This window comes from Salmo salar, chromosome ssa19 (genome assembly GCF_905237065.1).
Source record: "Salmo salar chromosome ssa19, Ssal_v3.1, whole genome shotgun sequence".
Taxonomy (NCBI): domain Eukaryota; kingdom Metazoa; phylum Chordata; class Actinopteri; order Salmoniformes; family Salmonidae; genus Salmo; species Salmo salar.
This window is the reverse complement of record NC_059460.1, coordinates 61,739,244-61,754,678: the sequence shown is the minus strand read 5'-3', so window position 1 is coordinate 61,754,678 and position 15,435 is coordinate 61,739,244. Positions and strand designations below refer to the sequence as shown.

At 42.0% G+C, this 15,435-nt stretch overlaps 2 protein-coding genes across 5 annotated transcripts in view; one reads left to right on the top strand and one right to left on the bottom strand.

Moving 5' to 3' along the window:
* Positions 1-1,321, top strand: part of acsl5 (acyl-CoA synthetase long chain family member 5) — a 30,218-nt gene extending 28,897 nt beyond the window's left edge. The window contains exons 20-21 of the mRNA XM_014158690.2: positions 13-84; positions 1,073-1,321. Coding sequence (XP_014014165.2) covers positions 13-84; positions 1,073-1,210 — 210 coding nt within the window. The 3' untranslated portion in view covers positions 1,211-1,321. The remainder of the gene's footprint in view (positions 1-12; positions 85-1,072) is intronic.
* A 1,074-nt stretch (positions 1,322-2,395) lies between these two features.
* Positions 2,396-12,818, bottom strand: zdhhc6 (zDHHC palmitoyltransferase 6). Of its 4 annotated transcripts, none has more exons than XM_014158483.2 (11): positions 12,742-12,818; positions 11,256-11,811; positions 10,327-10,418; positions 9,338-9,497; positions 8,821-8,979; positions 8,165-8,218; positions 7,387-7,554; positions 6,584-6,625; positions 4,582-4,730; positions 3,920-3,966; positions 2,396-3,618 (listed from the first exon to the last, which is right to left on the bottom strand). In XM_014158483.2, the coding sequence occupies exons 2-11, from the start codon at positions 11,520-11,522 to the stop codon at positions 3,500-3,502; spliced, it is 1,257 nt and encodes a 418-aa protein (XP_014013958.1). In that variant the 5' UTR covers positions 11,523-11,811; positions 12,742-12,818; the 3' UTR covers positions 2,396-3,499. The 4 variants fall into 4 exon arrangements, with proteins under 4 accessions (XP_014013958.1, XP_014013960.1, XP_014013959.1 ...); XM_014158485.2 differs by having other exon boundaries at positions 4,582-4,727; XM_014158484.2 differs by lacking the exon at positions 12,742-12,818 and adding an exon at positions 12,701-12,722.
* Positions 12,819-15,435: the final 2,617 nt, after the last annotated feature.

The following is a 15,435-nucleotide window of genomic DNA, read 5'->3' as shown; positions in this document are numbered from 1 at the left end:
TTCCTGCGGCAGACAATCAAAAAGGCCATTATCGCTGACCTGGTCAAGCTGGGCCGGCAAGCGGGGCTGAAGTCTTTCGAACAGGTGAGCGTGTCTCTTCAAGATGTTTTCACCAATGCCCATTAAGACCTGGGCCCGTATTCATAAAGCTCAGAGTAGGTGTGCTGATCTAAGATCAGTCCCCCCTGTCCATGTAATCTTTTTCATTATTATCTAAAACAGTGGTTCTCAGACCTCTCCTCTGAGACCCCCTGCCTGTTCCATGTACTTGAGCTATTCCAGAGCTAGCACACCTGAATCAGGTGAGCTAGTTCAGAGCAACAACAAAATTGTGAAACGAGTAGGGGTCCCTAGAGGAGAGGTTTGAGAACCACTGATCCTAGATCAGCACTCCTACTCTTAGACACTTTAAGAATATGGGCCCTGAAGTGCAGTCTTGTCATTAACTCAGAAGCTCCCTGCCCTTCTTTATTTTCTTTCACTCGACATACCACTTCAAACATACTGTATACTCTTTACTGCAGTTAATCCTAAGTGTGTTGAGCTGATTTTTCTCAGTATTTCCAAAAAATCAACAGTCAATGCTGCGTGAACTAGCTAAAGGCAGTGGTGAACTACTGAGCAAAGACAGACAAATATGATTGATGTCAATGTGAATTGGGTTTGAGAATAGCCAAACCATGAAACTCTGTTGCCCATTTTTGTTTGAAGTCTTGGTTCCACATTTTTAAGCAAACAGCCACATTGTATGTTGACCAGCTCGATTGCAGAAAAAGTTATGGCTAGAGTAGGGTAAGACTAGAGACAAAGGAGAAAAACCCTCATGGCCGTAACGCGAAACGTACGTTTCCATGTAATCAATAAATTCACTTGTTGGAGCAGTAAATACTGTACACGGATTATTTCAGTTCTTACACAGTGACTAAGCCATTTTTGCCTGGTGAGAATGACCCAACAACATGGTTCATGTTCATTAGGCACCAATTGGAGGGGAAATTGTTTGAAACAGGGAGGGACTAGATTTCAAAATGTTTTCCATTGTGTCCTAATGCTGTTTCTCTTTGTTGTGCAGGTGAAAGACCTGTACATGCACCCAGAGCTGTTCACCATAGAGAACGGCCTTCTCACTCCTACGCTGAAGGCCAAGAGGGCCGACCTCAAGAAGCTCTTCCAGCCGCAGATCGACAGCCTCTATGCTAGCATGGAGTGACTGGTCTGAGGGGTAGAAGGAGGATGAAGTAGGGCCCGATGGGCAACAGCTTCACTTCCTGTTGACCTTTCAGTAAATAAATACTGTACATTTTATGGAAGTTAGAAATTACATGGGAAATGTGTCATTACTTTTGCTTCTTTGGGATTCATTAAAACAAGCACCACCACTATCAGAGTACCCATTGTTAGCACATAATTTAATAAATACCAGATAATTACTGTAACAGTGGAAAAAGTTACAAAGAATATGCTAGGAATGAGAATTTCTCAATGACATTCACATTGAATCCATGGAATTAAATTATGATTTTTATATTGACTCCAGAATGAAGCAACATTGTGAACTGTATACACCTCAAGGGAAGCTGGTACTCCCATAAATATAATTCCTAGAAACAGAATTCTATTTTTATGGGTCCTCAAATTAGCCATTTACCAATAATAAATAGCCCTGCAAATGTAATTGATAACGGATATGCCACTGTGGTGACCTGGGCCCGTATTCCTAAAGTCTGCCGTCTCCTCCAGCACTCCTACTCAGACACTTTAGGAATACGGGCCCAGGTCACCAGTTCAACAACTCAACCACTGGCTTGTGGTTAGAGAAGCGGACCAACAACTGGAGGGTTACTGGTTTGAATCCCAGCTCAGACAGGAAAATCTGGTGCAGAGTAAGCTGGCATCATCCTAGATACCAACAAGTGCCCTTGAGCAAGACACTTAACCCCCAAATGTATTTATAAAGCCCTTTTTACATCAGCAATGTCACTAAATGCAGAAACCCAGCCTCAAACAGCAAGCAATGCAGATGTAGAATTGCTTCAAGGGCCCTGCAATAAGGCTGGCTCATTGCTTCCAGCACCTTCGGGTATACGTGTGTCCTAAGGGTTAGGTTGTGAGCCTAGACACATTTCAATTACGTGTAAATTAATGGACAATAAAGTACATCTTGATCTGGGATCAGTCTTTCAAACTATAACGTATAAGATTATATGGACAGAGGGGTCCTGATACTACATCTGTGCTGAGACGCTTTGTTATTAGGGGCCCTGAAGGTTTGCGTCACTTCGGCCCAAGACATTAAGCAACACAGCAGTAAATGTATCTAAAAATAACAGGTTCACACAATAAAGTCAAAGGTCATTCGTGATGGAGTGTGAAATACAAAGATAACTGACACTGCTTTTATAGGGAAGGACATGTTTAATTTTTTTTATTGACTTTGAGGGTGAGAGTGTTTTACAAAAATAATAAGAACAATTCAAAAATTGAAATAAAAGTTAGCATTTTCTTTTGGCTGTACAAAGAATACAGAGAAGAAATTGCCTGACAAAGCCCTGGGTTAAAGCTGGGCAGAGGAATTTGCATAATTGTATAATTGGCAAAGGACATCAGGAAAAATTATAAAACAGCGGATTCAAGTAAAAGGCTCAACTCCTAAACAAATAAAATCCCTATTGTTTAAGACTATAGTTGTCTCTTTCTATGGCAGCGGTATCAAACTAAACTCCTGGAGGCCAAGGGGGGTATGCAGGTTTGCAAGGCTGCAGGTAGCCTAGCAGTTCAGAGCGTTGGGCCAGTCACCCAAAGGTCGCTGGTTTGAATCGCCGAGCTGACTAGGTGAAAATTGTCGGTGCCCTTGAGCAATGCACTTGACCCTAATTGCTCCTGTAAATCGCTCTGGATTATAGTGTCTGATAAAATAAATGTTTCCTTGTAACTAGTATCTGATTTTGACCTGGGAAAGCAGGGACGTATTTCAATAGGCTAAAGTGGCTTCCTCTCCTTATCTGCTTTTCATCATCTGCACTGATGTGATTTTGACAGGTGAATGAAAAAGTCCATAAGCATTCACCATATTGCTCTCATTGATCCTACGTTTCTAGATCAGTACAGACGAAGGGTGAAAGTCACTTTGCCAAGTCATTGACTATTAAAACACATCCCGGGTGTGTGAACTCCTTAGTTGATCAGTGACTGGGGGTGAGTCTCAATAGTATTCAAAGCACAGAGCGCAAAAATACAATTAAGATCCACCCATTGAAAGACACACAAAGACCTCGGTGGCTCAGTTGGTAAGGGCATGGCGCTAGCAACGACAAGGTAGTGGGTTCATTTACCACAGGGATCACATACACATCACTCACTGTACTTCGCTTGAATTAAAAGAATTTGCTTAGTGGAATATAGTATTATATATTACCAAGGAGAAAGACAGACACTGCAGACCTCCAGGAATTGAGCGTCATACCGCACCCTGCTCTGTGGCAAATCTTAATGTCATAACTTATTTAACTTTCTTCTCCTCACTGCTGGTCTCACTGGTCATTGCACTAGTCACCGCTGTGTCGTAATGGCACTTTTCTACGCACCGGCGGGGAAACCAACCCCGCAGGCGAACTCCAGCTGAAGGAAGAACCAAAAAGATCACGTTAGAAATATACAGTAATTATTGTCATTCTGCATTGTTGGGAGGGCCAGATTCACGTCATTCACTAGCTTTGCTCTATTTTTTTCTCTCTCTGGAAGATAAAACCAGAAAAGGCAAATACAGAACCACACACATTAAAAAGTGGGTGATAATCAAGATTACTATGTAACAGCTCTGTTTGGAAGTTTTTATTCTCTTCTGCAAAATGGCTGAAAAATGTGCACAGGTGAGAAAGGTTTGAGTAAACCTGGTATTCTTCCATGTTCGCAGCCATACCTTTAGTCTGCGCGTCATCCAACACTTTGTCCCCATACATCCACCATCTGAAGAAACATACAAAATAATGAATGGTTCTGAAATTCTCTGAAAATGTTGAGAAATCAATTAATTCTCTGATATTCTCTGGCCATTCAGGTACAGTAATTTAGCAACTGACAACCTGGCAGGCATGTGGGAAAGCACTCAGCTGAAAAAAGAAGCTCGGAATAGCCCGAACACAATACCTGGCAGCAAATGGAGACTGTAAGAACCAACTTCAATAATAACTCAATTATAGGGACAGGCTAATAACCACAAAGGCATAAAATATTGCCATTTCTCTTCTCTATTGAGGCACTCAGGACTTTCCAAATGGTACTATCGCTATGGCAATGAGTAATACCATGACTACGGTAACTATCACACTGGTTTTCCCCAATCAGAAGAAACTTATTTATCACCATGGAGGTCATGGAGTTCACTTTAGTGGTTCCCCAAAGCCTAAAAATACATTCCCCACAAACAAACTGCAGATTGTTTCCAGCCATAAACTTGCAGATTGGTTGCCCTAAACCTGAAGATTGGTTCCCCCCAAAAGTCTGCAGACTGTTTGCCTCCCAAAAGTCTGCAGACTGACCCCCACCAAAAAGCTAGCAGATTAGTTCTCAAAAGAAACTCACTTGGTCCCCCGGGTGGCAAGGATGGTCTCCCCCTTGTGGAGGCCGATGCGGGGCTCCTCGGTGCAGGGAGTCCTGAAGAAGGTGTTGAGGCCCTTGCTCAGTGGGCAGCAGGCTCCGTTGTAGTCCTCCACTACCCGGTACTGAATCTGCTGGCCGAGCCACAGGATATAATATGGTTATTATACCATAATGACCATAACATCGAAACTTTAACATTTAAAAGTGGATTATAGCGACATATTTGTAAAGAAATATGATGCAGACGTGGCTTCAGAAAGGCATGCCAATGCAGTCTGCGTTTGGAAGGTACAGTACATTCGGAAATGATTCAGACCCCTTTTCCACATTGTTACGTTACTGCCTTATTCTAAAATGGATTGAAAAAAAAAATCCCTCATTAATCCACACACAATACCACATAATGACAAAGCAAAAACAGGTTTTTAGACATTTTTGACAATTTATATATATTTTTTAAATCTATTGAAATATTACATTTAAAGTCGGAAGTTTACGTAAACTAGTTTTAATGACTTCAACCTAAGTGTTTCAACCACTCCACACATTTGTTAACAAACTATAGTTTTGGCAAGTCGGTTAGGACATCTACTTTGTGCATGACACAAGTAATTTTTCAAACAATTGTTTACAGACAGATTATTTCACTTATAATTCACTGTATCACAATTCCAGTGGGTCAGAAGTTTACATACACTAAGTTGACTGTGCCTTTAAACAGCTTGGAAAATTCCAGACAATGATGTCATGGCTTTAGAAGCTTCAGAGACTTGTCCCAAAGCCACTCCTGCCTTATCTTGACTGTGTGCTTAGGGTTGTTGTCCTGTTGGAAGGTGAACCTTCGCCCTAATCTGAGGTCCTGAGCGCTCTGGAGCAGGTTTTCATCAAGGATCTCTCTGTACTTTGCTCCGTTCATCTTTCCCTTGATCTTGACTAGTCTCAGTCCCTGCCACTGAAAGACATCCCCACAGCACGATGCTGCCACCACCATGCTTCACTGTAGAGATGGTGCCAGGTTTCCTCCAGACGTGAGGCTTGGCATTAAGCCAAAGAGTTCAATCTTGGTTTCATCAGAACAGAGAATCTTGTTTCTCATGGTCTGAGAGTCCTTTAGGTGCCTTTTGGCAACTCGAAGCGGGCTGTCATGCGCCTTTTACTGAGGAGTGGCTTCCGTCTGGCCACTCCGCCATAAAGACCTGATTGGTGGAGTGCTGCAGAGACAGTTGTACTTCTGAAAGCTTCTCTCACAGAGGAACTCTGAAGCTTTGTCAGATTGACCATCGGGTTCTTGGTCACCTCCCTGACCAAGGGCCTTCTCCCCCGATTGCTCAGTTTGGGGACCTTCAATGCTGTAGAAATGTTTTGACACAATCCTGTCTCGGAGCTCTACGGACAATTCCGTCGATCTCATGGCTTGGTTTTTGATCTGATATGCACTGTCAACTGTGGGACCTTATATAGGCGGGTGTGTGCCTTTCCAAATTATGTCCAATCAATTGAATTTACCACAGGTGGAATCCAATCAAGTTGTAGAAACATCTCAGGGATGATAAATGGAAAACAGGATGCACCTGAACTCAATTTTGAGTCTCATAGCAAAGGGTCTGAATAGTTATGTAAATACGTTTATTTTTTTATACATTTGAAAAATGTTCTAAAAACCTGTTTTCACTTTGTCATTATGGGGTAACGTGTTTAGATTGATGAGGAAAAACATTAATTGAATCCATTTTAGAATAAGGCTGTAACGTAACAAAATGTGGAAAAAAGGAAGGACTCTACAATGCACTGTATATACACATGTTTTCCGAATGAATGGGAAAATAGAATAACATATTGTCTGGAATACTGAAGACACTGCAAACAAACATTCACCTAAGTACATGAGGTTGCAAATATTTCACAATCCATCAATACATACGAGGTGTCTTTGAACCAATGCTACCCATATTGCTGTCTGAACAGGAACATGTCAGCTACTTACACTTCTCACCCGCTTGTCAGCTTTTTGTTTCAGTTGCTCAATCTAGAAAGCAAACAAACACAAGAGAATGGTTTATCATTGAAAATGCCAAACATCTCAAGTCTGTTAAGTGTGACAACCCATGTTCCGATGGTTCAGCTGGGTTGGAGCATGCTAGCAATACCAGAATGGTGGATTTAATTACCAGATGGACCACACATACTTACAACAACAAAATGTATTATATCTATATATATTTATTTCAGCCACACCCATTGTTGATAGGTGTATAAAATCGAGCACGCTGCCATGCAATCTCCATAGACAAACATTGGCAGTAGAATGAAATTACTGAAGAGCTCGGTGACTTTCAACGTGGCACTGCCATAGGATGCCACCTTTCCAACAAGTCAGTGTGCAGAGCTGTCATCAAGGCAAAGGGTGGCTACTATGAAGAGTCTCAAATATAACATATATTTTGATTTGCTTAACACTGTTTTGGTTACTACATGATTCCATATGTGTTATTTCATAGTTTTGATGTCTTCACTATTATTTTACAATGTAGAAAATAGTAAAAATAAAGAAAAACCCTTGAACGAGTCGGTGTGTCCAAACTTTTGACTGGCACTGTATATTTACACACACATTTGACTGTCAGTCACATTGGATTCCATTTTACATCATCATAACAACATGACAATACAAACCTAGTGTTCTCTTTAAAAATGCATATAATAGCATAACTGAATATAAGTCAACTTTGGATAAAAATGTCTGCTAATGCTAATTGACAATATTACATCAACATTATTATCGCTTACGGTTAAGGTGTGCTGGTGACACTTGGCGTGGATGGGCCACTGGATGCCGTCGCCCTCCGGGCTCCCTGACCAGGTGAACACCTGTTTGAAGTTCTCCCAGCGCCGGCCCAGGTCGTAGGGGAAGATAAACTCTTCCCCCGTTTGGTAGTACTGAATTCTGTCTTTGGCCTGAGGTTGGAGGAGATGGAATGGGAAAAAGAGAAACGAGGCAGGAACGAGAGAAAGCATGAGAGAGAGAAACATTTAGTGAGTGAGTGAGAATGACAGAGTGAGAGAAAGATACATAAAAAAGTGAGAGAGAAAGAGATAAGAGAAAGGGAGTGAGACAGAGTGAAAAAGAGTGTGGGAGAGCAAAAGAGTAAGTTAAATAAAGTAAGAGATAATGAGACACACACACAGATAGTGAAAGAGTTCACATGGTTATTCCTGGCTCCAATGTTTGTCTTAGGGTTTACCTACCATCTTAAAATCCTAGTGTCACATTAGCTAAGTTCTTCGGTACTAAGCCCTTTACAGGCTAAGAGGCCACTAGAATAACACTGATGTCTAGTCTATTAGATTAGCTGAGATCTACTGGATTATCCTGCCTTTTGGACAACAGTGGCACGGCTGTTGACAAACACACCAGCACCAGTGATCATGAAGGTTACAGCCTAGCAAGTGAAAAAAACACGTCCAGAAGAAAAAGGAGACGAGGTTGTAATTTTCAAACAAGGTAAGGTTGTATCGTGGTTGTACAAAACCTAATCAAACTGCTTATTCCATGACAAACACTCACCTTTTCCTCGATCCAGGCCTCAATGGAGGTCTTGTTTCGAAGGATGACTTTCATCTTGGGTGGAGAGAATAAAAAAGGTTTGGTGGGAATTATTTGAGAGAAACATGGGCAACTCACAGTTACTACTGTGTAATACCTATCAAAAGTACTACCATCATCTCTTAAAGAGATTTTGTATCGCTTTTAGCCAGCAGCTCTGAAAGTAGCGCTCACGAGCCAAAAGTGGTCCCCGAAAATTGCTACTAAATACTACTTCACATGTGCAGATATGTGCACCACGTCATCGCTCTCTCTCTCTCCCCATCTCTGCTATGTGAGCATCTTGCTAGCTGTCACTCATATGGCGAGGGGCTGAAGCTCATTGGCTAGAACTGAAATTTCTAGGGGGCTGGCCCACGTGGGGGCAAATGTAGGGAAAATGGCACAGCACAGGTTCCAGAAAAACAGTTAAAAAAGTTTAAAAAAAGACTTAGTAGTCGCCAAAGTTCCAGAGAATGTATTTAATTAAATACACACTCAAGTGTACAGTGTCATCTACTAGAGGTGAATCCACTAGACATTCATATGGGTCTACCCTGCACCTGGAAAATAGCTGAATATGGACAATGGGCACACTACTACCATCAGTATTCTATTACCCCCAATGTGCATGTTACCTGTATGAAGAACAACATGCCAACAGCTATGGTGGTGCCCAGTGCCAGCCCTAAGGCAAAGAGAGTGGCAGCGAAGGCGGGTACGCTGAACGGCATGATGGGTTGAAACCGTCTGACGGCACTCATGTCGATCTTCACGGTACTCCAGCCAAAGGATATCTATAATAACAATTAAGAAGAATGCATTTATATTAAGCTTTTCTAGGACCCAAAGACTACTAGACGAAAATGCCCTACCAATTTAGAATCTCCATTGAGCATGCTTTTCAGTCCAGGAGTAGGCTTAATCTGGTACCGTTTTCACACTACTGAGTCAAGTCAAACTGAGCCAAAGTGTACTGTGCTGGCCTGGTCACATATCCACCATAGTTGCTGGAAGCATAAAAAGTACTGTAATATATCCAAACGAAACAGTATGGTTCGGGTCGGCATGAATGTGAGGTTATGGGTCTGGGAAACCAGCCTACAATGATGAATCGATAAGAGGTGAAATGCAAATGTGTCACTGACTCCTCACCCTCTCGTAGAGCTGTGTGTACATGGTCATGATGAAGATGAAAGCGGCGTGCGAGCAGCCGAGAGGCGCCAACAGCAGGAAACTGGTGAAGTAGGCGTGGTTCTGGTGGCCGCAGCAGTTGTTGATCCACGGGCAGTGGTGATCCATCTTCATCACACACCTGAGGATGAATAAATTAATGAAATGATTTATCAATTTTAAAAAGCATATGAACTTGCCTCAGTCATGTGAATACAACAACACACACACATTAAAAGTAACTGAGGATTAAAAACAATAAAGTCAGACTTATTTTCATTGTGGATCTTAAAGAAGAGGTGGAGGAGAGAAGGAAGAGGAGAAAGGCAGAGGAAAAAGAGGAAGGGGAGGAATATCAGCATTGTGAAACACAGGCTTGAATGATTGACATGCTGATGGCACTGGCAGGAAGAAATGTGACGTTACAGAGCAGACAATTTCCTTATTATGAATCGTAGCATTAGTAGAAAGTATGAGTAGTAAAAACCAGTGTCCATTCTATGTGGTTAATCTCTAACGGCAATCTCCTTTGTTTTACCCAGCTGAGCACACCCCATATTTAAGTGAGTTAGTAGAGCTCAGGCTTAGACATCGACTAAGAGATAAAGAACTAATGGATGGGTGCATACATTTCAGTAAATTGGCTTAAACTATACTGGTGTTTATTCATTAGTGCACACCGTAGCAAAATGTTTTGCAACTTATTGGCCAAGATCCAGTTAGTCCCTCCCTGTTCCGTCCGGTTTGCTTCCAAGTGAATAAACCCTTTTGCTTTAAAGCCCAACGTGCTATTCAATCATTTTGGGACCGAGTTATAGGTGAGCTAAGTGTGGGCAAATAAAATGTTCAAGTAAAATCATTAATTTACGTCAATGGGAGACTAAACTCAGAAGTAAGCATACGCTATAAAGAAGCACAACTAGAGCACATTTGTAGCAGTGACAAGACAGAGTCAGGGTTGCCAAGTCTACCTGTTGCACTTGCGGCAATGGTGGGATCTCGGGGCCTTGTAGCCTTGGCACATTCTGCAGAACTGAAGGTACTTGGTGTCTTCTTCCTTCTCCTGTTAAAGAGGAGAAAACACACGTCAAGGGCTTGATGCATTCAATTTATACTTTATCGGATATCCGGATAGACAAATTGCATTCCTTTTTTAAATGCTATTGGCTCTAGAACAATCAGAATGGCGCAAATACACATGACAGAGGTAAACGGGATATGCTGCTTTTCTCTGGTAGTTTAGCTAAAGGCAACAGCGAAAAATAAGTTCGATTTTCACCATGATAGAACTGTTTCTGTTACAAAAAGGTTGTCTTTGTTGGGTATAATGGAAAGTCCGTTAGGTGAGTGCCTGTAATGCTATTTAACGTGGGGGAAATATCATACCGATGTCAAGGCAGCCTGGAGGGATAAATGCGCAGCAGTAACTCAATGAACCGTTATAAAAACTACATTCAAAATTGTGTTATTTTATTAAATTAAGAATTTCAAAAGTCATGGTATATCCTTGTAGATAAAAATGTCACAAGAATTATTTAATTTAGACAAAGCTTTTCATTGTTAAAATGAACACTCACTCAAATGATATAATAATTATTATTTCCGTTCGGATATTCGATTAACCGTGCCCATCCCTACCTTGGTCCCACAGGATGAGCAGGCTTTCTTTCTAACCCAACACCAACACTCTGGATTCAACCAATCAAGGCCGAGTGCTGGGCTGGAACAAACGCCTGGCTGCACCCAATTTGCTCTCCAGGAGGACCAGTGTATAAGGCTAAGTGACCACTCTGCTCTACAACACAATTTCACACATTGTTGTGTAGCAGCAAAATGATCAGTTTCCCTTGTCTCTGTATAATGGGTTAATGAAGATGTATTTCTCAGCTTAGCTCCTTACTGGTTTCCAGCCAAGGGGGATGTAACCAGGGCCCACGAACATGGCGTTGAAGTAGTTGTAGAGAATGAGCACGGACCAGTTGATGAGCATGATGAAGTTGAAGCTCCCTCCCGTGGTGTCCAATGGCCAGTACCAGATAATGGAGTCTAATATGGCCATGGAGGAGCACACGGCGATGACCGTCAGGGCTATCACTGGGCCCCAGTGACACAACCTCCGGACCTCATGGAGGTTCTCGAACGTCACGAGGGCTGTAAGAAAATTCATTGTTTTTTTGGTTGTTTCTGTGTGTGTTGTGTTTAGGTTTTAAAGGCGTTGTGGTTAGGGAGTTTGTCAAACACAGAGGTTAGATGCACTGCTTCTCTCTACTATCTGGCACAGACAATGAAGACAACGGGCATCTTTTCTCTCGTCTTCTGAACACCCAGCAACCGGCTGGGTTACAAGTTACTGAGGCAGTCCGTGTCCCAGAGTTCTTTGTGTTCCTGGCGATGAGCGGCATCCTTTGACAGCACGGGAGACTGCACTATCCCTGTGAGCGATGCAAGTTCTCCATCTGAGAGAAGGACATAAATATGACCACATTGTGAGTGACCCTGATAGGGAATTGACTGTTTGAAAGATTGACACTGTATACTTAAGTTTAAAACAGTTGTTTGGCTGAACAACACTGGACCAAGTTAGCTACTTCAAATTAGCTAGCAAAGTTGTTTAAGGTCTCCCCAATATAATAACCAACTACAAAGCTACTTATTGTCAACAAGGGGGAAGTTATGTGTAACACTATTTTGAGTGTGACAACGTTATAGTTATGCCAACGTATTTTACAATAAAGCACCCTATGGTTTTGCTCAATTTAACCAAAGCACCTGTGACCTGCAAAAAGCTCACACTGAACATGGCCTGAGCCTTTTGTCATTACTTTACTGACATATAGGTAGCTAGCTAGTAAACTTAAAATGATCAGACCAAGACGATGGCCCCGATTAGCTAGCTCATGGTAATTAGCTAGCTAGCTAGCTGACTAATTCGGGCAGACAGTCGGCTAACATCGTTAAAGTGCCTCCCTGCTCATAAATCAACATAACTATTTTGAATATGCCAGGTGTCAGTGTCAAGGAAAGATAAGACTGTCAGTTAGACAAACAAGAACCACACGGACAGGTAAAAATAACTGGGTTCTCAAAGCAAATTCAGGCAAAGCTAGCTAGCGAACATTACTAGCTAGCTAGTATCTACCCTAGCTAACGTTAGTAACGATGTCGTTGCCTGTCCTGACTGTTTTGTTTCCCAGTGCGAGCTAGCTAGCTAGCTAGCCAAGCATTAACGTTAGCCCATCCCCGATGTTTCAAATTGTGCGCGATTTACATGACATGTAAATTGCAGGCATTTTTCAAACACAATAAACATATTATTTTATAGATAATTGTGATATTAATAACTACCAACAACATGTCAATGTTCATGAATGAAGTAAACTACCCACCTCGCTACTTCCTTGATTTAAGCCGTGTTCCAGTCTATCGCGAGATTACCGTGGGACCTGGCGTCAACGTTTTTTTTCACGAATTTCAAAATAAACGTCTTGTCGAGAGCACTTACTTTTTGAACAGAAACTTGTGAAATTGATACAAATTATTACTTTTTTGACAAAACAAAAATAAGTCAATGAAATACCAATAATTGGAAATAAAACCATGTTAGAGTGTACATCAAATTGTGAAGAAAACGATTAATTAGTTGGACAGTTGGAGAAACTTATATGAGAACTAAACTCAGCAAAAAAAGAAACGTCCCTTTTTCAGGACCCTGTCTTTCAAAGATAATTCGTAAAAATCAAAAAGAACTTCACAGATCTTCATTGTAAAGGGTTTAAACACTGTTTCCCATGCTTGTTCAATGAACCATAAACAATTAATGAATATGCACCTGTGGAACAATCATTTAGACACTAACAGCTTACAGACGGTAGGCAATTAAGGTCACAGTTATGAAAACTTAGAACACTAAAGAGGCCTTTCTACTGACTCAGAAAAACACCAAAAGACAGATGCCCAGGGTCCCTACTCATCTGCGTTAACGTGCCTTAGGAATGCTGCAAGGAGGCATGAGGACTGCAGATGTGGCCAGGGCAATACATTGCAATGTCCGTACTGTGAGACGCCTAAGACAGCGCTACAGGGAGACAGGACGGACAGCTGATTGTCCTCGCAGTGGCAGACCACGTGTAACAATACCTGCACAGGATCGGTACATCCGAACATCACACCTGCGGGATAGGTACAGGATGGCAACAACAACTGCCCAAGTTACACCAGGAACGCACAATCCCTCCATCAGTGCTCAGACTGTCCCCAATAGGCTGAGAGAGGCTGGACTGAGGGCTTGTAGGCCTGTTGTAAGGCAGGTCATCACCAGACATCGCCGGCAACAACCAGACAGGACTGGCAAAAAGTGCTCTTCACTGACGAGTCACGGTTTTGTCTCACCAGGGGTGATGGTCGGATTCGCGTTTATCGTTGAAGGAATGAGCGTTACACCGAGGTCTGTACTCTGGAGCGGGATCGATTTGGAGGTGGAGGGTCCGTCATGGTCTGGGGCAGTGTGTCACAGCATCATCGGGCTGAGCTTGTTGTCATTGCAGGCAATCTCAATCCCATTGAGCACATCTGGGACCTGTTGGATCGGAGGGTGAGGGCTAGGGCCATTCCCCCCTGAAATATCCGGGAACTTGCAAGTGCCTTGGTGGAAGAGTGGGGTAACAGCAAGAACTGGCACATCTGGTGCAGTCTATGATGAGGAGATGCACTGCAGTACTTAATGCAGCTGGTGGCCACACCAGATACTGACTGTTACTTTTGACCCCCCCCTTTGTTCAGGGACACATTATTATGTCTGTGGAACTTGGTCAGTTTATGTCTCAGTTGTTGAATCTTGTCATGTTCATACAAATATTTACACATGTTAAGTTTGCTGAAAATAAACGCAGTTGACAGTGAGAGGACATTTCTTTTTTTGCTGAGTTTATGACTGTGGTATGTAGAGAAGACTGTAAAACTAGCTCCAACCAAATCCCCCAGAAAGAGGTTATTGAAAGTGGTGTAGGGGGTAAAACATATTACATAATTAAATCAATAGGTGCAGCATTAATAGGTGCAGCATCAAAAAAGAAAATAACATAATTATTTAACCAGGAGCAGGTCCATCGCCAGGGTTGCAATCTCAGTCAGCCCTGTGCTCTACAATATTTACATAAACTAATTGACCACTTTTCTAGAAAAATCCTCAGCCACTGGTGTTAGTCTGCACAATTCAGAGGTTAAATTCCTTCTCTTCGCAGATGACCTGTGCCAGCTGTCACCCACAGCACATGGCCTAGAGCAGAGCCTGGACCTTCTAGAGCAGTACTGCCTGACCTGGGCCCTGGTAGTAAACCCCAAAAATAGCAAAATACTGATATTTTTTCAGGGGAGGTCCAGATCTCAGGGAATTAGACCAAAGTTCTCAACCGGTACAAAACATATAGGTGTGGTTTTGCATACGGAGTTCAATTTAAAATCAGGACTAGGCTAATTCTACTTAAATTAACCCAGATTTTAAAAAATGACTTTCTAAAATGTTGCTTAGTTTCAGATGAATTAGGTCTAGACTAGGTAGCTCCAGACTAAGGTAAAGTTAATCTTTGTGAATCCTAAATAGATTAATGATGTGCACTAGGTGCTGACCTGAGAATGCTTCAAAACCCAGGGATGGGACACTTAAACATAAGTATTGTGGGGAATTGGAGCAAGTCACCTAAACCAAAAAATGAACAGAGGTAAAGGAAAACATTCAAAGAATTTCTGTGACTTTGAAAAAAACATATGAAAGCGAATTGTGTAAAATCACCCAATTACTGAGAAAAACAGCATGATTCATCAGCAGAAAACAAGAATAATAATGCCTGGACTACCATTTGTACCAGACGAGCCCCATGACAGAATGGCGCCGGAGGGGATGGCTGCCGTTTTACGTGCTCCTAACCAACTGTTTTAGTTTTTTTGCGTTGTTTGCAACTTCTTTTTTTACTTTTTTTGTACATAATGGTGCTGCTACCGTCTCTTGTGACCGAAAATAACTTCTGGACATCAGAAAAAATATTACTCACTTCGAACTGGACAAAGATTTTTTTCTTTAACGA